Source organism: Nelumbo nucifera, chromosome 5 (assembly GCF_055504915.1).
Source record: "Nelumbo nucifera cultivar China Antique chromosome 5, China Antique-T2T, whole genome shotgun sequence".
Lineage (NCBI taxonomy): Eukaryota > Viridiplantae > Streptophyta > Magnoliopsida > Proteales > Nelumbonaceae > Nelumbo > Nelumbo nucifera.
The window spans coordinates 5,352,700-5,380,123 of record NC_142653.1 but is presented as its reverse complement, the minus strand read 5'-3'; the positions used below and the strand labels follow the sequence as shown (position 1 = coordinate 5,380,123).

The following is a 27,424-nucleotide window of genomic DNA, read 5'->3' as shown; positions in this document are numbered from 1 at the left end:
AATCTTACATTGAAAATATCTCTTCATAAAATAAATGAATAAATATTATTAGATTTTTTATTTTCACTGCATTTATAATCTAAAAAATTCACTCTATGGATTCATACCCGTCTTTGAATTAGCATCAATTCCGAATTAACACTTACCTTAAATATATTTTGAGCCTATAAATTTTAACCCTAAACTGAACTGTCATTTTCTCTAAAATAAAACATACAAATTAGGAGATATTTTCAATGCAAAGCTGCCCGAATGGGCTTTGCCGAACTCTATTTTTCACGATTTAACCATTCAGTCAATCCAAATTCCTTGATTTATCATTCATGGAAAGATATTTTCAATGCACGGCTGCGATTCAACGTGAGTTTGTGTTCGTGCTAATCCGAATTCGAATCGGTACAAAAGGACAAAATGTAAATTGCGCAGATGTGGGAGTTCCATTTTCGTGTTTTTTATTTTTCTGGGTAAATTTCTTTGTTTCCTTTCCCGCTTCATTTCCATATATGTCTCTCTTTCTCTCTGAGGAGGCGGAATCTGGTGAATTTACCAGAAAATTATCAATATTGTATAGCTGAAAACTGTAGTAGGGTTTTGGAGGAATCTCGTTGACAATACTCCATTAAAATTTGGATATTAAAAGACCCGTCGAAATATGGAATCCGACTTGGTAAGACATGCAAGATTTTGATCATTCTGATTTTGATCAATTTTGATATGCTTTAGTGGGAGCTTGACATACTTCAAGCTATCAAGGAAACAAATGCTCTGCCCTACTATTACGATATCTCTACATAACATTTCAGCTACTGGTGGTTAAGCTGTTATGGATTTTCATGAAACATTTTATATCCTACCTCTCACAGTGTGTTTCTATTACTTGTAGGAATATGATGAGCAAGCAAGATGCAGGAAACTGGCACAGTCTTCATCTTTCTACCGCTCAGTGTATTCAGAGGTATAGTGCTTTCTTGAGGCTTTTTTGGCGCCCTTATGGAAATAATATATCATTCAAGCTTCAAATGCTAGATAATAATATGTAGCATTTATGATTTTTTTTATTATTTATAGAAGGGCCGTGGCTATAGCCAAACATTTGTCCTGGCTATCCAAGGAATTGGGACTTGGGAGGGGTGAACTGGATATGGACCAACCTTTGGCATTTTCTTGCATGAAGTGGCTGCTCCAATACTCGAATTTGTGTTCTCACACTTGTCACCCCAATATTTTACCCTTGCATCAAGCGATTGCCTCTAGATTTTAATAATTACCTCTATAAATTTAGGAATGCTCCTCTCTGATAAACTTAGAAAAGTCTCCTACTTTGAATTTGTAGAAATGCTTGCACATTGATTAACTTATAGTTATCCACTTATCCTTGTCTTCTTATCTTGTCTTTACCCAACATTTTCCTTATACATTGTGGAAAAATTTGATGTATGCACCTCCTAGTGTTTTAAGGTTACAGATGTTAGCAAGTATACAGTTTCTTGCTTTTCTTCTGGTTAAAAACGCATTGGTTGCAACCATATAATTTCATGTAGCCCACCCCAAATAGTTGGGATTAAGACCGAGTTAAATTGGGTATGCTAGTTACAGAGGTAATGGACTGTTTTTGATTCTAAATTCATCGCCAACAATATCATACTTCTAATTCTGAAAGGGGGAAGGACAAGTTATGCATATTGTGATTAAGTGTACTCAATTGGTAAATCTGTCTATACATGATTTCTCATTTTATAATTGCCATCCTTTTTTTATGAACCATGAAAACATTAAGGGCTTTGACATACACAACTATTGTTGTTTGTTAAATGCCTACAAGTGGTTTCTATTACATTCCTGCACTTGTTGAGCAACTTGCATTGGGTAATATCCTTTTATTTCTAGTCATATTTCCCTTTTCGCATTGATCCTATCATGTTTAGGCCTTTGAGCAACTGGTAGCTAGGTCTTCCTTTATAATTTCGTCTAATTTTGATATATGCACACATACATATATTAATCTGAGTGGATTTAGACATGCTTTGCAACAGGATGAACAGATATAAAATGGGATTCAGCTTCTAACAATTGTGGCAGTTGTGGAATATTTTATTGGTACAGGTAGAAGAAGTTGGATGGGAACGTCTGGTAAAGTTGGATGAAGACCTAACCTCTGTTAGCTTCCGTATCTTGTAAGAAAGAAATTATAATTCCATTTAGAATTTCTTTTCATCATCATGACATAATTTTGGGTTTTCTATTTTACATATTTCTTGTATTTGCATGTAAATCACTATACCAAAGAAGGTTGTAATGTGCAGCTTATTTTAAACACCTTTGTTGCATGTGCTGTTCAATGGATTCAAGCCATATTTGGATAGGGTCCGGAGATAGCAGTTTAAAGGAAGGCATTCAACAATAAAGATATGGAATACCTCCTCCCAAAAACTGTGAAAAAGGAACATATGTTTTTGAAGTGTGAGGTGGTCATGCAAACATTCTTGGTCCCAGAAGTGCAATTAATGCATCTTTGAAAATAATGCTACATATATATGATTTACTATCAATACAAGCAAAGTCATAAATCATATCTGTCAATGACAGTGCTATTTGAATCAAACTTCTTTACATTTGATGAAAATCCTCCTTGAGATTTAGCTTTCTATAAATAGGTGAGCAAGAAAGCACTTTTTAAGAATTGCTTTGGGAAAACCAGGAAATAGGCCTTCGCTCCTTTGATTTATTTTGGATGTTCACAATTTCAGGGAGATAGTTTTCTTCACTTTTTGGCTTACTTTAAATGAAACAAGGAAACCTGCCAAGATGAATTGTTAGCAAGGAAATTGTTTGGAAAGTTATTTTCTTGGCTGTCTATCCATAAACCTTTCAACAGGATTGATTTTAAGTCATTTTTATCATTTTTTTTTGTTTTTATATTATTTATTTTTTGTAAACAGATTGCTATTTTCTTAGTTTCAGGTGTACATCCCAGTTGTACAATGCTGCAGTTTGCAAGGATTTTGTATTTCCATTTAGTTTTCTCAATCAATTCATTACACTGACTTGAATTTGTACATCTTGATTAGCAAACAGCTGATTTTGTTATGCAACACATTTGTCCATTGATATTGATTGAGTTGAACCTTTGTTGTGGCCATTGACACAATAATGATAAAAAGAAAAAATATAACATACTTAAGGAATGTTTTTCCAGTTATCGTTCTTATCTATTTATGCTAAGCAGGCTGGTTGTAGGGTCTTAATCTTGGTATATAGATAAGGATTTCTTTGGTCTTTGGTCTAGAATCAAATTAGGCTCCCTTGGACAACAATTTGGGGGTGCTTTGTGCCTGAGATACCACTGATGTCATTAAGCCCATCCAATCTGCATCAAGGAAGACTTTATCCAAAAATGAAAGTATGAAACTACATTCATCAAAAAGACAAGGGGGAATAGAAATAGTTGAGAATCAATCTGGTGCAGAATAGAGTCTCTGTGTCTCACGCTTGGACAGGTATTGTTCAAACTTTCTCTTTCTTTTCCCTTTTTTGAGGTTCGGCTTGGGTGATGGAGATTTCATCAAAATTTGGACTGATCTTTGGTGGGGTTCTCAGCCTTTTTCCATCTACCCTATCTTGTTCCGTTTACTCTTGAATAGAGGCATCAGAAACTGCTGTTTGCACAGTGTGTATAACAGGCTACTAATCAATCATGAGTAAACATGCCAGTGTTCCCTACACATGGGGCCCACAAGGAACACTGACATGTTCACTCATGATTGATTACGCAGCCCTTGATACACAGCCGTGTGAACAGTAGAGCTGGAGTCTGAATAGAGATGCCTTGGCCTCCTTATTGATGTCTAGAGGGAATCAAGGATTATCCTTTAACTTTAATATCCAGAAAGCCCTTTCTGACTCTGAAGCCCGAGAGATTTCTTCTCTCTTGATGTCTTTAAATGAAGTTTTCCTTTCTCCTCATTGAAGAATCTAGTCCCCTACTCCCAATTGTACCTTTTCCACTAAATCCTTTTTCCACCATCTCACAGCTGGCTCCTCTACCTCCTCCCTCCTGACAAGAAGGCTTTGGCTCTCATCTGTCCCTAATAAAGTCTTGTTCTTCATGTGGGAAGAAATTGTTTGTGCTTGCATCAATATTTGTGACATGATTCGAAGGAAAAGAAGTGATCAGTTATGCATGTCACCATATGTTTGTGTGATGTGTATGAAGGATGGCGAGTCTATTGGCTATTTTCTCATTAACCACATGGCAGCTTGTAGTGTATGGCGTTTTGTTTTTTTTTGACATGATCCATGGTTGTGGCTTCCACTGCATTCCTCTAACAATGTAGCTGATTAGCCTGACTTCATTATTTGATGGCCCATGTGCAAGTTGGCATCTGGGGCAGAATCTACTGAAGAGCTATTGAGCACTGGATCTATTTAATTCTTGGATGCTCACCTGTAAACAGTTTAGAGGGAGATCTGAGCATCTCCAGTGGGGATATGGATAGGAATTTTTTTTAACATCCTTCAATCAGTTAGGTTAGACCCTCAGCCCCACCCAAAGCCAATTCCTAGGCCAAATTGTGAGTTTATCCTGAAATTTGATAGTAGCTGCAGGGGTATTTCTGACCTCAATGTTTGGCATGGATTGGTGGCCTTATCATTAATTCTGTTGGTATTGTCCTGTGGGCTTACAGCAGACCCATTGGTGCTGTGGATGCTACTGAAACCGAAGTCAGAGCTCCTTGTGGGGTTAAGGGTTGCTAAATCCATCCAAACCACCCCCACTGTTGTGAGGGGTGACTCTAGAGTTGCAATTCGTTGGGCCTCAAATCAGGAGGTGGGGCCTTGGAGATCAGCACATTTGCTAAATGAAATCTGAGATCTTTCAGCTTATCTTTCTTGCTCCTTCAGATGGGTCCCAAGGGATTCAAATGTTATGGCTGATTCTTTAGCTAAATCAGGGGTGGATAGGGCTTTTTGTATGGTGCTAACACTTTGCCATTGTAATTTCTGTTTCTGGCTCTTCTTGGCCCTTTTGTACATCCTCCTTATGTACATGCCACCCCCCCCCCCCCCCCCGGCTCTTAATGAAACTTATCTTTTCTCAGAAAAAAAAGAAAACAAAAAACAAAACCCAATACGTAGGAACGGCAATGGGGCAGGGATCATATTCCCCGTCCTTGACCTTGACTTTTAAATTAATCCCCATCGAGGAAAAACTTTAGCCTCCATCCCCGATCCCCAACAGAGACGAGTTCCCCATCAGGGACCTAAATCCCCAAATTTTTAATTAAATATGAAATAAAAATATATACCATAAATGAAAAAATAAGTTTATCTAAATCCAAGGTTTAAAATATCGATAAGATACGCCCCGTATCAGGCGTATCATATCATATCTTTTGAAAACGATACTGAAACGCCTGTTTCCAGGTGTTTCGGAACCCCAACTTTTTTTAATTAAAAAACATGTTTTTAGTTTCCCAAAAAAACCAAACTTTGAAAAAAAATTAAAAAAAAAGAGTATCAAGCGTTTCTAAGTACCGATACGATACTGCCGAAACGCGTATTGTATCAATACTTTGAACCTTGTCTAAATCCTAGATCCAATATAAGTATAAAGAATTTTAAGACTAAAAATAATATTTTATATATGTGCATATAATCCTAACGGATCAGATCAAGCAATACACAAATTCAATCCAATTAATAAAGGGATCACATTTTAGATTCGATTTGATCCTATTATAGATAAACATGTATCCAAATCCGACTTGAATCGGGTTTGAATTTGATTCGGTTTAAATCTGGTCCATTTGCAACCATACTTAGGAGTCCCTAGAAATCTCTTGGGTTTTCTTAATATCCTCTTTACTGGTTGGCTAATCTAAGTTCTAATTGGCCAGATCATAGAGACAGTCCATGACATAAACTGTCAAACCTTGTCATTGATTTTACAGAAAATAGTTTTTTGATGTGTTATTAACTTGCCCTTAAAATTTTCATCAAGGAATTCTATTAAAGGTCATTTACTAAGACACCCCCTATAGTTTCATTTAAATACTAAGACTTACCGTATGGTTTCCATGTCTCTAAGACACCCCCTCTACTTTACAACTGCTTTACTTAATGCACTGCTGTTAGGAACTGTTTGAATATTCATTAGGGAATGCTTTTTTTATTCCGAAAATACCCATAAAAAGTCTCATATCACCCTTTTGGAAATATAATTCTCCCTCAACATTATTTTATTCTAAAGCTAAAACAAAAGATAGTATGAAAGAACAAAAAAATTAAAAGAAGATAACAGATAAAATAAAACTAAAATAGACAATAATAGAACAATATTCTTAATTGTCTATTTTATTTTTATCTTCCTTTTTTTCTATTTTAATTTATTATTTTTTTGTTATTTTCCTAATATTATCTATGTTATTTCATGTTTTATTTTCTGTTATTTCAAATTGATATTTCAGTTATTTCTTTTCTTTTAATTATTTTGGTTAAACAGTCATTGAGGTCAAAAATGTCATTTTACACTTCTATCTAAGAGAACCAGCAATAAGTAAAGCGCTCGGAAAGTGTGTTGGGGGGTATCTTAAATTTGCAAACTATAGGATAGGTCTTAGTAATTACATGAAACTTTGGGGGTATCTTAGTAAACGACCCTTTTATTAATGAAAAGGCCCCCTTCTGTAGGCTGTACCTCCTAGGCCCCCACCCCACAAGGTTCTGTCTAATCACCTTAATTCTTGGCTTCTTGCAAGAGAAGTCAACTGGAGTATTAGCTGATCATGGAATCCATCTAAACAAGTTGTTCAGGGTGGCAACCAAAAACTTTGACTCCCTAAGCAACCATTGACCCTCTCACACTCTCCTCTGCCACCTCCAGCTGATAACCAATTGACATGCTCTTCAGGATGAATCTGTATTTCAAAACTGTGCCATTTTTTTCTTTTAGCATGGGAGCATGTTTGATACTAGTTAAAAAATGTTGTACTTTTATCTTCATTCTTTTCTAGCTCCAAAAAGCTTTCAATGATAATGAAGGTAATCTTAAGGGTGTTGATAGATGTCCATTTATCCTTAACGTATAAGATAGACCAACTACAGAATTACAGACCTTGTTTGTCAAGGAGCCCTTAAATCACAAAAGGGCAAAATCTAAACTGCTTGTGACAATAGCATTCTGCAAAATATTATAGTTTATGCTGTTCTGGCCCCTCCATGCAAAATACTAAAATGGGGTTGAATGAAGTGAAAAGGGGCAAAACTTAAACTTCTGTTTTGTACAAATATAGGGGGTTATGGATTGTTACATTGTATCTTTTTTGTGATTTAAGGATTGTGATGTCAAGCTTGTGAAACTAGCATTCACCTATAAAATATTACAATCGATGTTATTCTCCCCCCTCCCCTCACCCCCCCCCCCCCCATGCAAAATATTAAAATGGGGTTGAATGCAGTGAAAACTCTTGCTATTTTCTAATGCACCCACAAATTGTCGTTTTAAATTTAATTTTCCTGGACAATACACATTAGTTTCCGGTGGTTAGGATATATATGCTCTTTATCAAACTAATTGTGAGTACTGAATATAAAGATGCTAAAGGTTATCATTTACTAAAGCAAACGCCCATTTTACTGAAGGAAAAAAAAAAACCAGCTTTTACCACAAATCAACAAAAAAAGTCAATCTTCCTAAATTATTAAATATTCCATTTACCTGTGAAACAGTCTTTCCTTGATTTTGTGATTTCTTTTCATTTATCTTCTTTACTTGTACTTGCTTGTCTTGAATCTTGAATTAATTTCCTAGGCTTGCTGATTTTGGATGCTAGAGATATGAAGGGACGAGTTCATATCATGGAAATACAGTTGCCACAAAATTATCCTAAATGTGCACCTTCAATTGCAGCGGTTGGTTTTCTTTAATTATATTTAGGTGCTTGAAATTTACTAGCCCATGCATCTTTATTATTTGGTACCCTGCAGGATATGCCTTACATCTGTGAGTTAAAGTGGTCAATAAACTCAAGATTGAGAGATATTGTGCACCAATTTCGTGAGGTATTTTCAGCAAGCTTGGAAAGCAAGTTATATATGATCCTTTAATTGCTTGCCCTACTCATTGGAGGATGCAGTCTGCCAATTTGCTGACATATATGCTTATGAATTCTTGTTTGACCATTGAATCTGCATTATTTATACCCAGCATTTGGAGAACCTTCAAGGATTCTGGTCTACCATGGAAAACATTGACAGAACTCTTTGGGTTATTGATCCAAGACAGCCTGCCCGCTCTACATCATTTCGCAAGATCAACCTAGGTGGGGACTCTGAGTGGTTGCACTTTTTTGGCTTATTTTTTCTGATCTTTAAATCATCTTAGTTAACCTTATCCAATACCTGAATTTGCATAGGAAATGATTGCAGAGTAGTGTTGTCTATAGATGCCTTGGATCCAAGGTCTTTACCAGAGTAAGAATTCACCTGGATATGACTAACAGTGCTGCTGGCACTATCTAATTGTTCATATGGAATCTTGATTTTTTTTTTTGGTAGATGTCGCTTTTTGGGTCCACATTTGGTGGTAGATTCCATGATAAAGAAATGGAGGAGAAATAGCAAAAGATGGTATAATATAAGTCCCTCTTTCTGTCTTTCATAAATCTTTAATAATTGTCTTGTGCTAATAATTGCATGGTTTATTTACTTGCATGCTATTGCTATGGATAGGAAGTACTGGCCTTTAACAGATACATGAGCATGCAGTTCTGCTTGGTTTATTTGATAATATCATTTTTAGGAATACATAAGGCTATGAAATATCTGATAATGCCTCAGTCATTGAATTCCTCAACTCCCATGATTTATAAAAAACTGTAATAATTGATTTGGATATGCAGAATCAGAATGTAATCCATGACTATGAGTTTAAAACCAACAATGCTGAAACCCGGACAGTATGACTTTGAGTCTCAGTTTGGAAGGAGTACAAAAATACAAATTTGTAGAGTGCAAAACCTTGTATTTTGTATGTATTTGCACAGTAGATATTTGTATTTGTACTCGTACCAAACTGAGCCTGAATCTCAGGAAGGTATGTTCCTACAAGTAGGAATCATGGGAAATTATCGATGGATAACCAATTTCTAAGAAAATTATGAAACTAAGATGGGGAAAAACATAGAAATATGCACTAGAGAAGTATATTGTTATATAGGAAAAGCATATAAATGAATAACTGTTCACACATACGAGGACTATAAGAACATCATGAACTTCAGGAAAAAAAAAAGAATGCTGTCAAATTCTTTTAATCCACTAATCAATGTTAAAAATCTATAAATGTTAAATTATACCTCAGAATGGGTTTAAATATGCTTATTTAGGAAAGATGGTTTTTAATATGTTGAAGCATAGAGACAAGAATGATTCAAAGTATCAATATGATACTGGGTGTATCGGGCATATTGTATCAGATTTCAGAGTTACCAATATGCTAAATCTTGAAAACTAGGACATCTGACCACTTTTGAATAGTAATACCCCTCCTAAAGATGTCCTGGCTCAATTTTCAAAAGCTAGATTTTTTTTTTTTCCAAGTGTATTGCCCCTCTGAATTGTGCAGTACACAATTTTTTTTTTTATCAGGCATATTGATACTTTGAAACATGGAGACAAGCACAAATATACATATAAATTCACACATAACACACAAGGCATATCAAGGTTTGAGGAATGTGAGTTATATTTTTGGGTCCTTCATTTGAGCTTCAATGTATATTCCGATGCATACCTCAAGGTGTAAGCCACATGCACTTTTAAAACACCATTGACCACATTAAACAACCTTTTCTTTGTTTTTTGCTTTATTCCTATTTATTGTTGCTGAAAGGAATATTGAGGATGAATACATCTATTTCATTCTTCAGATATTTTATTAAAGGCTGGTTTGACTGAGTGCAGTAGCTTGCCTGAGGTTTTATAGATCAATAGATGAACTAGTCTATCTACGAAGTTAGAAGTTGTGATCTACATCTATGCCTGGCATTACCAGCTTGGTAGAAGCTTCAAACGATTGTTTGTGTTTAGGCATTTCCTATTTTCCTTGTTTAATACATTTTCCTTCTCTTCTGCTAATATCCACCAAAATCATGAAACAGTTCTTGATGTAGGATGAAGGACAAACCATTCAATGAAAATCTTGCAAGTACATTGGAAATGCCACTACCAGGACCTCAAGATGTCCAAAAGGATGATAAACAAGTTGAATGTGGGATATGTTATGCTCAGTATCTTCCAGTTGGTAAGGCTGGAAAACCTGCTATAGAAATTTCAACCAATTAAAATACTTTATTTATCAATGGTTGTTTGCTGGTGAAAAAAGATGATGAGCTTGGAGCTAGGAGTGGAAGTGGTCCCGACTATGCTTGTGAAAATATAAAATGCTGTAAGGCATTCCATAGCGTGTGTCTTGCAGATTGGCTGCGTTCCATCACAACAACACGACAGTATGTTATCTTCCAGTGTGTCCTATTTGGCTTTGAATTGGTTTGTGTGCTTCAAAATCTTTCTATTTTTTGGGGTGAGGGCTCATGTAGTTGGCTATCTTGTAGCCGTGCTCCTGTTGTATTCCATGTATCCTGTCCCTTATTTTTCTTGGGATGCTCATCGTGCAGATCATTTGATGTGTTGTTCGGGAATTGCCCATACTGTTCAGAGCCAGTTGCAGTCAAAGTTAACACCAAAGGCTAGTAGTATATATGGTATGGCATAAGGTTTATTGTGTTCTGGAACCTCCTAGTCCTATGACAGTAATTATACCGGGATATGTTGAATACTTTTAGTGTAAATTTTGTATCCAATATACTGTATCAGTATCTGTGTCCTTGCCTTGTCTGGGTAACATTAACATAGTTTGGAGCCCAATTTCAAAATTTCAACTAGAAGTAAATTGCAACTCGGTTATATCTTGCAAACAAAATCTTGTCTAAAGGCGTCACACTTTTTCGTTGCTTAATTTATCTAATCAAGTAAAATGTACTGTTCCTATTCAAATTAAAGTGGGCTCATTATTATACATATTTGAGTTTGTGAATTTTGATTATCCCTTGATTCCACAAAAACATGATGATTTTATGGATGGATATGTATTGCTTTCGAAACCTACTAACATGGCAACATGCAGCATGGCCTGGGTGGAATGGGCGACCACCCTTGTCTATCGTATTGCCCATTGGCCCAATACTCTCTCTTCTTATGTTACCAACTAAAACGCTCCTGTCCCAACAACCACACATTGGGAAGTTAATGGCTTATGTTCCCAAGGGGTGATGTTAATGGCTTCTTGGGACAGTGTTGGGAGCAGATATGAACTCAGGAAATTTGAATCCAAATCCAAGGCCTTGTTTGTTTGCAATGCAATCTCATTTACACAAATGCAAATGAAAAACCCGTATGAAGAATTCAAATTCAGCTTAAAAGGGGAAATTACTCTCAATTTATTTTTCTACAAATCTTGAATTGCTTATTGCCAAGGAAAGCACCCAAGACTAGGTTGTTAATGTTACTATGCATTTTGTACCAACACAAGCTACAATACCCCCTGCCTCACCTCAAGTCCAGATCTGCTCCCAACACAGGGTCATAACAATCAGTCCTAACAGTCATTACAGTTGTACATTGGGAACATCTTGCTGTGATGGACAAGAGAAGTACTCCCAATGCATGGCTGCAATGGCTATAGAGACTAGATTTGAAACTCCGCAACCTCACCCACGGGAATAGGTTGTTAATTTTGATATCATGAGTCCAAATTGGCTCCCCATACCAGCCCTACAGTACATTGTAGGCACACATTGAGAGCATCTTCCGTACGTACTTATATGTTGTCATTCATGGGAGATGTTTCTAATGTATGGCTGCAATATGCTGTGGAGTTGGTGTGCAGAACCAATTAGTTTTGTGATATCATCTATTCTTAAATCCTACTTTCTCCTGCAAGGTCATATTTTAGTTGATGTATTGTGAAAGGTCCCGTGTGCATCCAACATGAATGAAAACATACAAGTACAAGAGATGTTCTCCATATGCAGCTGTAACATGCTATGAGGTGGGTTTGGAGGAAGATTCTATGAGTAAATCTGGAATCCTCCTGGTCTCAGTTTGGAAGGAGAAAATCGGGATTCGACCAAGAGACTCAATCTATTGTACGATATTGTTGATTGGGACAATAGGTGTTAACTGGACGAAAAAGACGATACACAGGGTGCGTAATGTCAAGTAGGGTTGGGCTAAATGATCAACTCTTTTGCACTCCCTTTATTTCGCTGTCACTGCCATTACACTATTGACTGTTCCCCAGTCCCCACAGTTTGGATGTGGGCCTCACTCGTAAATGAAGAATCTGCATAACAAATTCAAACTCGATCTCTCCTCTGATACGGGTGATTGTCATAGTCTTGTAGAAGCAAATTTTCCTCTGTAACTTACTTTTCAAATAAATTTCTCCAGCATTTGGTTTCGTTTTCTTCTTTTTCTCATTGTATTTTATGGATTTCATGGACTGGGCTGGTAGTATGATCTGTCTCGGTACAGGTTTGAGTATAAATGCCAAACCCAAAAGTTCAACCAATGCAAAGGATACAAATTTCAATGGGTTTTGGGGAATAAAAAAATTGGAAAAAAAGAAACACTTGATTTGTTTTGAGAAGTATATACTGCCCAAGTATATACATTCCAAGGACCCTTTCTTTGATTCAAGTGAGTGAGGATATATGTTGGAATAAGATTTTCCTTATAAATGTTATGCCACGTGGAAGGATGACGTGGCAGATCCAAAGAGTTGATTGGGTAGAGGAGCCTCTGGATTGGTCAAGTACTGTAACCTCAATATATACAGTTACCACTCACCAGCACCAGGCCACCACCACATCGCATTGGTAATTATTACTCCAATAAATACTTGCCTTTTGAAAGCTGTAGCTTCCATGTAAATTTTACCATGGTAAAAATAAAATTATAAAAAAAAAAAAAAGAAATCTTAATTTGTCGTGCTTATATTTATTTTTGCACTTGTGGTGATTTTCAAAGGACAAGATTTTCTTCATGCAATTGAATAAGCACTGACGTGGAAACGGTTGGAACAATAATGTTTGTTTGTTTGTTTTCGCCATGGAAACGTCCAAAGTCCAAAATTATCAAATTAGAGTATTTTCACGTTGGTGGTGTAAATAGATTCCCCTGTCCTTGGCTTTTTGCAGAGGGAAGAAATGAATCGAGTCAAATATCAGGGCCCCTCCCGCTACGTACGCCACATACATCATCAGGACTTGGCGCCCCAACTAATTGGCCCAATTCAATTCATTTTCTTCAACCACTTTTTTTTGGTAAATTATAAAAAAACCCCTGTACTATGGGGGGTTAGTGACAATTGACAAAGACCCCCTGCATTTTCTTTTTTTTTTTTGCGACAAAGGCCCTTTTGAACTTTGGCCGTTAGACAGAGACCCCTCGACCGTTAAATCAGATGACCGAAAGTATTAAATTACTAAAATATCCCATTAAGCTTTCTCTATTTTCTCTTTTGTCATTCTCTCTTAAAACCTAACTGACCCAAAAATACTTTTAATCATCGTCAGAAAAAAAGAAAAAAAAAATCCAATTTTCTTTGGTGAGAAATATGACTTTCTCGCCGGAAAAGGAAAAGGAAAAAATCTCCGGCAAAGTGCAACTACAAAAAACTTCATTCTTTACATGGAAACTTGATTCGTAGGTCCCAAAAAGAAGCCCAACGCCACGTACTGTGCCAACATATTCCCTCCTCCACTTCCACATTGGCTAATTTGGTTTGGTGGGTATCAATCAAATTAGCCACCTTGACCAGTGATCTTGAACCAACGCATCAAACTAGCTAATCTTATAAACGCCTCTTTTGGGTTACTATCCTTTGTTGAGGATTTGTTCCATGGTAATTGGTGAGGTCCACTTGACATTAACAGGTTTAAGTGGTGAACTTTTAGAAAATTTTCTTCCAGCTACTTTGGGTCTTTCAGCAGTACTTGACATAACCTCTAGCGTCAGAATCTAAGGGTTGATGTTCATCTCATCACCTAAAAGGCTAAAACCAAATCAAAGTCTCTACAAAAACTGGAAATTGATTAAGAACCAACAAGAGGATTATAGCTTTAGAAAGGTTTCGCCACTAGTTCTTCCTCTTAATAAGTTCATTGATATAATCTTCCCGATTTCCAGCATCCCCACCTTCATCATAATGCTTTCTCTTCTTCTTCAAGCTCTAGATGGAGCACTTAACATGAATGGCCAAAGAAAATTGTTTGCCTCCTTGAAGTGGGGCCCTACTGTAATGATCTCATGGATCCGATCTTCCATGTAGATGATCCCATACTTTCCTAGGGCCTGTTCAATTATACAATTATCGGTCAAAGCAATATACTGTTTATTCAACCCTAATGCAACACATTCATAGTTGCTTTGTCTACTTTCAAAAACACATTGCATTGATACCACGGACATAGAAATCATCTTTCAGCTTGGCCTTGCGCTTCAATCTGATTAGCTCTTTCTCCTGGTATTCTTTAACATATTGTTCAGTCCTCTTGAAGATGAGTTTTCAGTTTTCATTTACTCAATTATACTCCACCAAGGAACAAGCTTATATCCATCCTTCACCATTCATTGATTACCTATTGTCTTGATCACCAGTTCATCATTCCATTACGAAATTGCATATGAAACCACCATGATCTCAAGCTGCTTATATTGCACTGATTGGATGACTGGATTGCAGAAATTCTGAGACACTCCCCGTCTCGAACCTTTGTTCATCATCGTCCTTTTGGTGTCCGTCAAGTCCTCTCACTGCAAATCCTTCTAACGTCCAATAGCACCCGTATACGACAAGATGAAGAATATGGTTTACACTCATGCTTTATATCTGCCGGTTCCCGGGGACATCAAGGAGGCAACAGAGGACAACGTGTTATCTGATGGGACGGTGGTGAAATGACTTGATGAATTAAACAAAAATGTGAAATAAATTAAAAAAAAAAAGGTAGTTTAGGCATTTAGAAAAATATACAGTCACATGAGAATCTTTTTTAAAGTTAATTGACGAAACGCTAATGAAAGAGGTCTTTGTCTAACGACCAAAGTTCAGGGGGGGGTTTTGTTAAAAAAAAAGTGCATGGTCTTTGTCACTAATCCCATGGTACGGGGGGGTCATTGTAAATTTAGTAATTTACCCTTCTTTGTCTTCCAGACTCACCAATTTAGTTTGGACTGAGGCTCTCCTCCATCTGCTTCCTCTCTCAAGTCGGAAATCGGAATGACAGGCAACTTATATATCAAAGGGAAGCACGCCGGCCGGTCTAGTTAGGAATGGTGTTAACAAGGAAATCTCTGTTTACCCAGTTGCTTAGAGAGAGAGAGGTAGGTAATACAGTAATAGGGACCTTAATTCAGTCGTCCATGGCAAAAGTTTAGAATGCTTGATGGAGCTATGCATGCACAGTGTAAAGAAGATGAGAGAGATTTCCGCTTAAAGTGTATGCTTCCCGAGTTCATGCATCACCAACGACCCTAATCATGCATACATAAGTCAACAAAGGTTTTACAAATTTCAAGTGATGAGAGAAATCAACAGAATCTGTGTATGTGGTCCACAGTCCACTGCTGGTCCTTTGATTCACACAAGTTCCATTAAATTAACCAGCTTCACCCATTGGGCGTAGTTAGGGTTGTCAATGGGTTGGGTCTCACCCAAAGGACCTGGATAGATTAGACCGGTTCTGGTTCTAGAGTTTGTCCCGATACAGATCAGAACCGGGTCCATCATGTCCCGAACCGATTAGACCAGAATCGAGTTAATTTATAATTATATATGTATTATTAAATATATAATAAATTATATACATATAATATTTAATTTTGTCTAAAATGGTTTTCTTTCAAAACCCTACCGAAATGCCATTACACATTTGCGTCCCTTTCATTTCTTCTCATCGAAAGGCAAAGTCTGAAACTTGGGAAAATAGAGAAAGAAAGGCTGAATGCCGACCTCCGACGCTGAACAACGAGCTGCGATTCTGTGAACAGAGAAAGACCGACGCCAAACAAAGAAGGAAAGGCCGACGCTGTCCGTCTGTTCGCCTGTCAGCAATCTCTCATGATCAAGGCCTCACCGTTGTTTTCTCCTCACAGAGACACAAAATCAGTGAGTCAGCACAGGTATGTATCTTCATTCTCTCTCCGCCATTGCTTATAGTTTCATACGATACCAATAGTGTCATTTTCTCCTTCGATTTCTTATGAGAAAAAAAGGGACCCCACCCCCATTTTGATCATCCCTCCCTCCCATTCTTATTTTATTTCAAGAAAAACAGTGGGTTTCTCTTGGGAAATAAGTTGGTTGCTTTTAATTTCTTTGTTAGTTCAATAATAAGGATATTATTTTCTTTCTTTTTTCAAAATACTTATTATAATTGGATCCATCTCCATCGGGTTGGACCTGATTATCCCAAGACCGATCAATTCGGTTCTGGGTCCCAAATTACAGACCAGGGTCTGGGTCCATAGATTTTTTTATCGGTTCGAAACTGGTTTTATCAGGTTCCAACCCAGACTGACCCGTTGACAGCCCTAGGCGTAGTGGTTGCCGGCGGTCATATGCACCCGTCTAGAGGTTGCCATTGGCAACTAATTGGGTTAGAAACTCTCAATTTAAACCGGCAAGAAAACGACAAGGTAAATATATTTAAATACCCACCGGTCCCTTGGCCCCCTTTGGACTAGTATAAGTATTAGCAGCCAGCAACTAGATTGTTTGAGATAAATGCTGGAACCTCTTTTTCTAACTTTCCTAGACAATAATTCCGTGTTGTAGTTGGTTAATTAATTAAGGGTGTCTGGATAATTTCATACTTTGTGCTTTTAAAGCCTAAAAGCATAAATAAAGCCCTAATTTAGGCTTTGTGCACTGTTTTGGTTTTAGATTATTATTATGTCTTTAAAAAGCAATTCCCACCAAAAAAACGCTTACAAACATATTGCAATTCATTTTAATTTGTTTCTCTCAGCACTCCAAAACTTAAAAGTAAAATTTATCCAAACATAGTTTTAAGTTATGCAATTCCCATGGAATGTGAACTTTTGGAGTCTCACAAAATATATTCGAGATGGGCTTCAGTCAATGTAAGGCTCGTTGGCCGTTTGAACAGCTTTTACAGCCTTACACTGGGAATATCTCTATATTTATATATTTCATAGAGAGATGTTCTCAATGCAAGGCAACAAGGGCCCGTTGGAACGGGCCTTACACTTAGTGAAGCCGAGTTCTATATATTTACCTAGCTAGTTAGTTTGTGTTGTTCCACTGATCTTGTCATCTGTCATCATCTAACTCTCGTGTATTTCATTTTCACACTCCTTCCAAAGGCCATTGGGCTATTTTGCCAATATATATATACGATGAGTTAATTTGTAAGTCATTATCATTTTCACACTCTTTCCAAAGCCTTTATTGATATATATGTATATTTATATATATATATATATAAACAAATTCATACCAAACAAACACGTGGAACCACAAATAGATATCGACCTACGCCTATATATAGGTTGGGCCACATTTGAACACATAAATCCAGAGAGCTTATATTCTAATTAATTACACATTTATTGGTATATATACATATATATGGCATAGGCTTTCATGAGAGATGATGAATTGAATGGCATATGTCCAGTCCAGTTGTTTGATGCATTCATGATCATTCAGATGCCGGCCAAGCATTCTGGTGGGGTGACCGGGTAACGAGACTTATCAACGCAGTAGTCGTAGATCATGTGGTTCATGCGAACCCACCTGTATTTTCTAGCCTGCAATTCGTCCAATTTCTGATAACCAGCGCCCTCCCACCAGTTGTTGGGATTTGAGGCGCAGCTCGCAGCTCCGGGCGCCGCGCATCCTTCTATGTCGAAGTCTTTGTAGTAGGCGTAGAAGGGAGCTTTGGTCCAGTCGATCTTCTCCAGTCCGCCCCTCGTTGCCCAGTCGTCGGCTTCCCACAATGTAGAGTAGACTCCCATGGGTTGGAATTTGGGAAAGGGGAGGCCCTTGGCCTCGTTGTTCTTGTATACTCGAATGGGCACGTCATCCACATAGAAGCTGTACACCCACCCACCCACCATTCAATATTAATTTTTATAACAGTAGCCATTAATTAAAAGGGCATCTTAATTTCATGGATCCATCCAGTCATTTATTTGCGAAAAGAAAAAACAAACAAGCAATAAATAATTAATACAACTTTTCATATATATAAATATGATACAGTTTTGAACTTACACAACATGGTAGTGGTTCCATAGAATAGAGTAAGTGTGGTATTCTGCAGCAGGGTCGAACCAGAGGTTGATCCTCTGTTCCCGGTCACCCTTCCCATGGACATAGACATTGGTCTGGACAGTGTAAGGCTGCCCAGTTCTATTGCCTAAGAACTCGAAGTCCAATTCGTCGCGCACAGTATCGGTGTCTGAATTCATCTAGTAGAACAGAAAAGAAGTCAACAAAATTAATAAGCGTACGCATATATGGAGAGGAAGAAATGAAAGCGAAGTAATAACCCAGAAAGAGACGCACATAGAAGGCAGTGACAGTTCCGGCGGAGTCGCCAGGTATGAGTTTGATCTTCATGCTGACACGCCCAAACAAATATTGATTTTTGGAGGCAAACCCACATCCTGTAATGCATGAAAAACGCAATACAATACACAAATTAAAGCGGGAATTGAGTTCATGAATCGAACGAGGATACCCGGCCCCCAGCGGCAGGTTGACCTCATCATCACTATACTAGCTAATAAAGAAAAGATATATACCTGAATTTTGGTCAAGGATGAGTTGAATGGACCGCCCTCCTTCGATTTGCCTGATATGGCTATCAGCCCACGTAATACGGAAATCCTGGAGGAAGGTAACGGGGCGAGCCCAGACCGAGACAACCAAACTAAAGATGTGCACTAACATTAGTTTTAACAAGCTGCGTGTGGCTGTGGCCATGTTGGTAATGATGTAGTATAGATGGAACCAACCAACCCCTACCACGCCAAACCAAAATATTTAAACAAAATGTATGGGTGGGGGGGATCGATGGATCAAGAGAGAGACGAAAAGGTCTTGGGTAGCTGAAGCCTAAGCCTAAGCCTTGGTGTGTGTTTGTATGATTTGAGTAGAGTGGTGGCGTGGGGGCTTTTTATACAGTGGAGAGTGGAGGAGGAGAAGCGATGGAGACTGCTGCATTAAGTTGAAAGCGCCATATCAACTTTGCTCTTCGTCCAGCTAATGGCAAGCCGTCCCTGGCCCTACCACCATCGCCTCCCTACCCAACTGTCTACAACCCTTCTCTCTCGTCTGTTTCTTCTCATTGATAAGTACAGTACAGATGATTTTAACGAACTTACTATTTCTATAATGGATGGAATATAAAGTTAAAAACAAGCTTGTTGCAAATTCAAGTGATTGGATACAATTGAAGACATCTACCGGAAAATGGGTTTGACCCATTTAAATTTCCAATCTGGATATTTGAGGGGGGTGCATTTTGTTTTTGGTGGGTACCCTACTCTTTTGTTAAAATGGTATATATGGCCAGTTCCTTGATCTACACAGTGAACATCACTTGGCTAAAAGAATCATTACTGTCATACTCGAACCGTCACCGGCCGGGTAACAATTCTGGTTCGTTTTAACCCCAAACTACCATTGACCCAGATGGTCGAACTCTCACCCGCTTGACCCTGACAGTGGATCGTGTGTGAGGCCTTTATTATGTATTTAGTGAAAATTATTTTCTACAATAATAATTATATTTTCTGCATATATAGTTGTATTTTAATTTTATAAGTTGATTCATTTGACCTTAACGGTTGAACCGCTGGCTTGCGAGCGAGAGGGAAAAAAATGGATCAACGTCCAGGTTAACTTTTAAAGCACTGCTTAAAATCATCCATCTTGATGATTTGTGGCTAAAATAATAGTATTTGTGCTAGGAACAAAAATGCTCAAGTAGAACGTAGAAGTATAGACAAGTAGTAAATGCTAATGATGGTTGAGAGAATATCCATCTCATTTGATTGGCTATGGGGAATTTTTTTTTTCCCAATATGGGACCTATCAAGTCCTAACCCCACGAAAAAGCTCCCTATACTCCTGTTTGGCATGTTATCATAATTTTGGTTCTCTTCATTGGATTTGTATGTTAATCACTTTTGATTGATTGCATTTCAACTCAATAAAAATTCCAACAAGTTTAAAACATATGCTGTCACTCAAAAGTGGCTTATCAATCTCTCTCTCTCTCCCTCATCCAACAATGAAGATGAGGAGAACATGATTGATGCACAACTTCAGCGTTTTTCAATCTATGGGATGACTCAATTACAGGAGGAGAGAGAGTAAAAATCTATTCAAGAACCTCACCTCATAGTTTAAACTTTTAGATTGAATGATTTTTTGAGATAATGATATTAAAGCCTGTTGGACTACGTAGTTTAAATTTTAGCACAAGAAGGTATGGATAGGTTTGTGCTTATCCACACTTCAAACCTAAGATTTTAGGTTGAATGACTTACCTAACAGCTTTAGCTTTTAGGTTGGGATGGATGTGCAGAGATGAGGAGAAAGAGAGGGTTAATCTTTTTATTATGGATTAGAGGTAAAAATGGTAAACTTTAGAGAGAAGAGATCCTTTATTGAGATTTGCGCACCATTTCAGGTTAGAGAGAGAGAGAGACAGACAGACGGACAGAGGGTTTAATCTGATCAAGCTATGGCCCGTGTAAAAGTAACGTAGAGCTTCTTTGTCGTGAAATAAAATGGTGTGGACTTATCGAGACTTCCCAAAAATGCAGATGATCCGTAGTGATTTGTAATATACTATCACAAAAAAATTGTTTTATTATCATTATTATTATTATTATTTAGGTAAATTGTTGAAATCTTCCATGAAGTTTGGTAATTGCAATCACCTCCTCTGAGCTTTTTGACACACTTATTGCAACTAGACCCCTTTTCTTAAAATCCCCTAATAAGAGGCATGAAAATGTCTAAAATATCCATACAATTACTATTGAGGCTGGTTTCTACATAAAAATAATATCAATAAAAAAAAAGAGAATTTAAAGTTGTAGTTTTATCTTTAGGCTATGTTTGGTTTGAAGGAAAATACAGGGAAAAGAAGGGAAAGGTAGGAAAACCTTTGCAAACCTTGTATAGGTTCCTGTCTTTCCCTTCCTTTTCCTTCAAACCAAACATAGCCTTAATGATTGATATGAAAGTCAAATTTGGAAAACAAATCAATTTCAGAAAAAGAAAGAGATTGGAAGGGTTTGAGCTAACCATTCATATGAAGAGAAAATATGAAAAAACATTTTGATGAAAAGTAACTTCATTGGTATATTGACCATTTTTATGCCCCTTTTCAGAGAATTTTAACAAAAGGGGGTCTACTTGCAACCATGTCACAAAGTTCAGTGAAGGTAATTGTAATTATCAAACTTCAGGAAAAATTTCAGCAACAGTCGAAAACTTTAAGAAGGTTTCAGCAATTTAGGTGATGCTCTGAACCGCTTAAATCCCATCCACAAGATTTGGTCGTGTTCGGCTAGGTGTGGATGGGACCGGTCCTATCCACACCCCAATACAGCGTGGACAGGTCCCGTCCACACCCCAATTTCTCTTCCACGAAAAAATTTCATGGTTGGGGACCATCCACACTTGAATTTTGATCCCCTACTTCACACTTTCCCTGAAAGGCTACCTATTGTTTGTTTCACATTTTAATATTTTTATCAATAAAATATTAATTATTTTATTTAATTTTTTATTTTAATATTTTATCAATAAAATTATATTTTAAATATTTAAAATATATTTTTTAAAATTTTAATTATTTTACTATTATTTTTATAAAATAATTAATATTTATTGGTTAATATTAATTCATTGATGCATTTTTCAATATATTTATCATATAAAATCCAAAAATTATCTATTTATGATTAACTATGTAGATCAAGGTTTTTTAACCGTCGTTGACCTGGACGGTCGTACTGTTCAGCCCGGGAACCGTCTAAGCAAGCGGTTCCATTTTACCCTAAACCCAATTTTTGGCTAAAAACTGTTGAAAAAGTCAGCAACCCGTTGATCCAAGCGGTTAAACCATCAACCTATTCAACGGTTTTTTACCGTTTTTTATTTTTAATTATTTTTTTAATTTGTTTGTCATAACGAAACATCCATTCGAATCGGACGGTCAGACCATCAACCTAGAAACCAGTGGGTATAACGGTTTTATTTCCATTTCATTTTTTAAAATGTTGGTGTAGATCATTCATGAAATGTACATGAAATACATGGAATCAAAAAAGTGTGGTATGGACTGGTCCACACTACACTACAGAACACCAATGTGGGTGTGGACTGGTTGAATCTATACAGTTTGTTCACAGTTCAGAACAGCTGTGAACTATGATATGATACAGATTAATCTCTATCACAGGATATAGTATAGACCAGTTTACATCCACTAATTTTTCATCCACACTAAAACACCCCTTAAGGTAGAATTAAAAGTGGAAAAAAGGTAATTAAATGAAGAGAGGGAGAAGAATGAGTTGTCAATCTACATATTCCTTTAAATGAATAATTATAATTTAATAATTGATAAGAAGAGCTATCAATCCTACTCTATATCTATCACCCCACCCCCAACCCCTCGTCTTTATCATCCTATTATTATCCATCCATCACTCCTCCCCTCCTCATCCTCTTCTTAAACCCTACAACCTTTGATCTCATAAACAACGAGAAAAGATAATTACGAGGAAAGGAATCCTTTCTCCTGCCCAATCATCGACACGTCGTTTGCAAGTGGTCCACTGCCGACGCTCTTACGTTTTATATTATATTTAAGTTTCTTTCCCTAACAGCTGGATCATGCACATTAAGCCAAGCCACGTGTTCAATTTTGGTTGGCTTCCATACATGATGACTGATCAGACTATTTTGAAGTGAAGTGAAGACGCTAGCCGTTAGTGAGTGGTGAACGAGAACGACGATTGTGGGCTTGTGGCCTTGTGGCTCGTAACTACACCACACTGGCCCAGCCCCGGCCCGACCTGACGTTTCGTGTCGGAAATCCAATTTTCTTTTTCCTGCCTATTTATTGATTTTATTTGGAGTTAGGATTCATAATCCACTCATACTGCAATTCTAGAATTGCAAAACCAAGGCGATACTCGGCCAGTCGACCGTCCGATCTAGTGGTGTTAGGTGGGCCAGTTTTCCTGGCCCACTTCCCTTCATCCATAGCGAGTAAGGTATTAGTAAATCAAGAGATTGCGTGCCCCACCATTAACCAGTATGATCAAATGGTTATTAACCACATGATCTGTAGATTCTTGTTAAGAAAAAAAAACGAGTTAATGGTAGGTCGCCAGTCCCTCTAGGCATGAGAAAGCATGACAGTTAATAAGAGCACACCCCATATGAGAGAGAGAGAGCAACAGCGCTATACGCTTAAAAATGAAATAAGAATTGGTCTCTCGAGATTTGACTACCCAACAATACCAATTACTAAACCCTTATCTGCATTAGATTTGTGGCCGTTCGTTTCTTGGGTTCTTTTTATAATTTATACGATAAGATCTAACAGACACAAGGAAAGAACTGTGTCCTGTGTCTATGTGATAGATATATGATGGAAGAAAGAAAAGGAGCCGTTTGGAGGATTCTCCACCCCTACTCAAAAATTTTTATAATTATAAGAGAAAAAAAAAATTTGAAAGGTCCAACCTCTCGTCTTCACTTCCAATTAACGTTTCTTGGATTCTTTCGAGCTAGACTCCTTTAAAGCCTCTTTCATCCCTTTATCGTAGGAGAGGGATAGATGGATACCCAAGATGCATATAGAGAAAAGAAATTGGGTGCCTCAGCCCTCAGAATGGTTGTTTAGGCCCATGATGGTAATCCAGGCCTAATAAGTGGACAAGGATTCAGCAAATAGCAAAGGCATATGGGGCTGTGGTAATCTTTGGCTCCATCTGCCAAAGTAACGATCAGGTCGGTTTCAGATGGGCAGTTTATTCAACCTGAACCCAGCTCGGCCCACCTGGGTCCAGGTCAACATAAGGCTTTTTCTAGTGAAGGGAGGGTTTCAGGAATTCTGACCGGACCCAAACCCATCCGTGTAAAATGTGATAGAAAGTTCTGATGATATGAGGGACGTCCAGTGGATTGACTGTTAGAATGAAGTATGAACAACTAGATGCTCATGTGTGCCAGGTAGATTGAAATTGGTGATATATGAATATTAAAGGAAAGAATGAATTAGTAATAAATAATGGATGAATGTACAATAGTAGAAGCAATGAACTGAATAGTTTGGGTTAGGGGTTGAATTAAATAATGAGAGGTCTTGGCCTTAATTTAGGGTAGTTATATTGATGACAATGGCACATAAGTGTGAAGTCCCTTCCCTTCCTTATCCACGTACCTAACTGAACTAGGGAGTCCCACACGGATTGAATTAATTGAATAATATTAGTGGGTCGTGGCCCATAATGAAGTTAGTATATGGTACACGTACAATAATAGAGCATCCGGAGGAACCTCCCTCTGGTTTTTTGTAATCTTGTAGATGGTGATTTCATGATTTGAGCATGCTCTTCAAAACCGGATCGGAAAAATTAGGAACTGGTCAGGTCCGTTTTATCTCAGAACTGTTATTTTGCCAAAAATTGTTGATTTGGTCAGTAAATCATTAATTTAGACAGTTAAACTGTTCGAACCATTCAACCGTTTTGATTATTATTATTTTTTTTTTGTCAGAATAGGCTATCCATTTGGTTTGAAACAATCGGACTCTTTGACCCGGGAACTGGACCCCTGAGCAGTTTATTGTCTAATTCAGTTTTAAAAACCTTGGATTTAAAGTGATTTATGAATCAATCATGATTCAAAATATCGATACACTTTATTCAGTTTCTTTTTTTTTTTTAGATTGACAAGAGCCGGTCTTAGCAAGGCCTACCCGGCCCTGAAAATATTAAAAACATCAAATATTAAACTTAATATTTAGTATATTGGGGTGGCGCTGACATGATATGATACACATTGATACATGACGAAATTTTCAACTTTGGGCTGAATCATTAACTAAGGGTACCTTTGATCATAAGTTGCTGAGTTGAATCATTTATTGCTTTATAACTTAATAAATAAAATAATCAAATAATAAATATTTTGAGGTCATAGTAATCACCCCAACTTCAGCCAAAGCGATTTTTTATCCCAAAAAAAAAAAAAAAAATCAGCCAAAGCAAGCAATTGAGGGCCTCATAACCTCCTCAAAAACTTAGGGTATGTTTGATTTGATAAAAAATGAGAGACATATAGAACATTGAGGGAATTAATGTATATGTATTTAATACGTTATCTTCAAAAAAAGTAGAACTAAAAAAGTTGACGTATTTTATACGTGAATGCAGGTATAATCTATTAAAATATACAATTTTATACAAATATAATACTATAATGCATGTATACTCTCTCTATATATATATATGTATATATATTATAAAAAGTGAATGTAGTATAAATTTTCTATGAAAGAAAATTCTGTACTTTTTTTGAATATTTAAATAATTCAAAATCTAAATATAATTTTAATGAAAATTCTAATATATAAGCATATTTATATATTTAACTATCCATGAATTCGCTTAATGTTTAAGTTATACATCCATGGGATCACATATGCAGAAAGAAAGATTTATTGCAGCCGTGACCATAGACAGAAGTAATGGCCAAAAGGTTGCCCTCCCAATGAACACCCAAAAAAATAAAAAAATAAGAAGAAGAAATATGCATGATAAAAGTAATTAAAGCCGAAAGATTCCCTTTAATTGATCAATACTTGGGAAGAGAGCATTCTCTTGGCAAGTTGTTTTGGAATCTGATGTTGTCTAGGCAATAATCATAGATGAGAAAGTACTTCCTAACCCATTTGAACAGCCTCCTCTGTGTTGATGTTAGAGTGCTATAGCGGTCCTTGTTCCACCAATTGGTGGTGCTGTCAGCCCTACAAAACCTTGCATTCCCTTTCCAAATACAGGCATCAATTTTATAGTTCCTGAATGAGGCTATGAAGGGACCCTTTGACCAGTCAACCTTATCGCGTCCACCACGTGTTGCCCAACTGTCACCGTTCCATAGGCTGATTTTGATGCCCATTGGTTGCCACCTTGGAAAAGCAACTCCCTTGTCTGCATGGTTTCTATACACTCTGATGGGTACCCAGTCCACCATGAATCTGCAAACACAACACAATCAAGTCTCATGATTATATATATATTAGATCAGATGGGGAATTTCAGTTATGTTCGTTGCTTCTGAAACAAGGGTATATGATATGATGGATTTGGGTGGCGATGGGCCATTCTGGCGTAATGGATCTTAGCCCCACCCCCAGGTAGGATAGGATGGTTCTCAATGTGTTGACCCATGATGGGCCCATCTCTTTTAACTCAATATTATTGGCGAAATAACTTAATAAAAAGGACTAGAATATGTAATCCAAGTGCCAAACTTACGGAAATGACTTACACAATTTGGTGGAGGTTCCATAGGATTGAATAGGTGTGGAAGTCTTTGGTTGGATCAAACCACAGATGGATTCTTTCCTCCCTGTTATCGAACCCATCAGCAAACACATTGGTTTGGAGGATATATGGCTGCCCCGTCACATTGCCCAGGAATTCAAAATCTATCTCATCTCGGTTAGGTTGATCCGAGGTTAGCTGCATTTCCATAACCAAAGTATATTCAATCAAATAAGAAGAAGAAGAAGAAGAAGAAGAAGAAGAAGAAGAAATTTAAATGGATTTCACTTACATAAAAGGCTACGACTGTGCCTGCTGAATGACCTGGTACCAGCTTGATTTGCATGTCAATCTCCCCAAACAAGAACATCTCATTGGAAGCAAAACCAGCACCTACGAAATACTCTACTCAATTAGCAAACCAGAAAATATGCATTGATTTAATTAAATAAGCTTCTTGTCTTGGTGCATGTGTTTTTTTTTTCCTGGTTCAAATTACCTGAGTCTTTGTCAAGAATCAAGCTCCTTGTTCGCCCATCAGCAGAAGTGTTTACATGATTAGGAGACCACATCACGTAGAAATCCTTGTTGAAGTCTCCAACAGACACAACAGAAGAGAGTGAATTTTGGACCAAATTCACGACAAGAAGCCCAATGAAGACAGTTAGTCTGCAATTCTTAGTCATGGTTCCTTTTCTGTCTACCGTGTTGTATGAATTGAAGGAATAAGGATAGCAAATATATA

The 27,424-nt window shown here is 37.2% G+C and overlaps 3 protein-coding genes across 18 annotated transcripts; 1 reads left to right on the top strand and 2 right to left on the bottom strand.

The window, feature by feature from the left end:
- Window positions 1-229: 229 nt before the first annotated feature.
- LOC104589128 (zinc ion binding protein) lies at window positions 230-11,055 on the top strand. Of its 16 annotated transcripts, none has more exons than XR_016076204.1 (11): window positions 230-464; window positions 884-955; window positions 2,080-2,174; window positions 7,833-7,911; window positions 7,987-8,061; window positions 8,207-8,321; window positions 8,415-8,472; window positions 8,557-8,628; window positions 9,964-10,058; window positions 10,161-10,303; window positions 10,385-10,402. XR_016076204.1 is itself a non-coding variant. In XM_088887565.1 (11 exons), the coding sequence occupies exons 1-11, from the start codon at window positions 324-326 to the stop codon at window positions 10,772-10,774; spliced, it is 1,134 nt and encodes a 377-aa protein (XP_088743691.1). In that variant the 5' UTR covers window positions 230-323; the 3' UTR covers window positions 10,775-11,055. The 16 variants fall into 16 exon arrangements, 12 of the variants coding, with proteins under 12 accessions (XP_088743691.1, XP_088743692.1, XP_088743693.1 ...); XM_088887565.1 differs by lacking the exon at window positions 9,964-10,058 and adding an exon at window positions 10,677-11,055 and having other exon boundaries at window positions 10,173-10,303; window positions 10,385-10,582; XM_088887566.1 differs by lacking the exon at window positions 9,964-10,058 and adding an exon at window positions 10,677-11,055 and having other exon boundaries at window positions 231-464; window positions 2,104-2,174; window positions 10,173-10,303; window positions 10,385-10,582.
- Window positions 11,056-17,510: 6,455 nt separating this feature from the next.
- On the bottom strand, window positions 17,511-19,246 carry LOC104589127 (putative xyloglucan endotransglucosylase/hydrolase protein 6). The gene is made up of 4 exons (XM_010247331.3): window positions 18,898-19,246; window positions 18,659-18,759; window positions 18,365-18,561; window positions 17,511-18,184 (listed from the first exon to the last, which is right to left on the bottom strand). Exons 1-4 carry the CDS (start codon window positions 19,076-19,078, stop codon window positions 17,794-17,796), a joined length of 870 nt encoding a protein of 289 aa, XP_010245633.1. The 5' UTR covers window positions 19,079-19,246; the 3' UTR covers window positions 17,511-17,793.
- Window positions 19,247-25,759: 6,513 nt separating this feature from the next.
- On the bottom strand, window positions 25,760-27,424 carry LOC104589126 (putative xyloglucan endotransglucosylase/hydrolase protein 10). The gene is made up of 4 exons (XM_010247330.3): window positions 27,179-27,424; window positions 26,972-27,072; window positions 26,684-26,877; window positions 25,760-26,390 (listed from the first exon to the last, which is right to left on the bottom strand). The coding sequence occupies exons 1-4, from the start codon at window positions 27,363-27,365 to the stop codon at window positions 25,988-25,990; spliced, it is 885 nt and encodes a 294-aa protein (XP_010245632.1). The 5' UTR covers window positions 27,366-27,424; the 3' UTR covers window positions 25,760-25,987.

Excerpts from the sequence above, each read along its gene's own strand:
- LOC104589128 (XM_088887565.1), top strand. The coding sequence starts at position 324 with ATGGAAAGATATTTTCAATGCACGGCTGCGATTCAACGTGAGTTTGTG. Across the intron at positions 8,322-8,414 it reads ATTTCGCAAGATCAACCTAG|GAAATGATTGCAGAGTAGTG; the intron begins GTGGGGACTCTG and ends GAATTTGCATAG. Across the intron at positions 8,629-10,172 it reads AGGAGAAATAGCAAAAGATG|GATGAAGGACAAACCATTCA; the intron begins GTATAATATAAG and ends TTCTTGATGTAG.
- LOC104589127 (XM_010247331.3), bottom strand. The coding sequence starts at position 19,078 with ATGGCCACAGCCACACGCAGCTTGTTAAAACTAATGTTAGTGCACATC. Across the intron at positions 18,562-18,658 it reads GAACTGTCACTGCCTTCTAT|ATGAATTCAGACACCGATAC; the intron begins GTGCGTCTCTTT and ends CTGTTCTACTAG. Across the intron at positions 18,185-18,364 it reads TGGAACCACTACCATGTTGT|CTTCTATGTGGATGACGTGC; the intron begins GTAAGTTCAAAA and ends GTGGGTGTACAG.
- LOC104589126 (XM_010247330.3), bottom strand. The coding sequence starts at position 27,365 with ATGACTAAGAATTGCAGACTAACTGTCTTCATTGGGCTTCTTGTCGTG. Across the intron at positions 27,073-27,178 it reads GATTCTTGACAAAGACTCAG|GTGCTGGTTTTGCTTCCAAT; the intron begins GTAATTTGAACC and ends AGTATTTCGTAG. Across the intron at positions 26,878-26,971 it reads GCACAGTCGTAGCCTTTTAT|CTAACCTCGGATCAACCTAA; the intron begins GTAAGTGAAATC and ends ATGGAAATGCAG.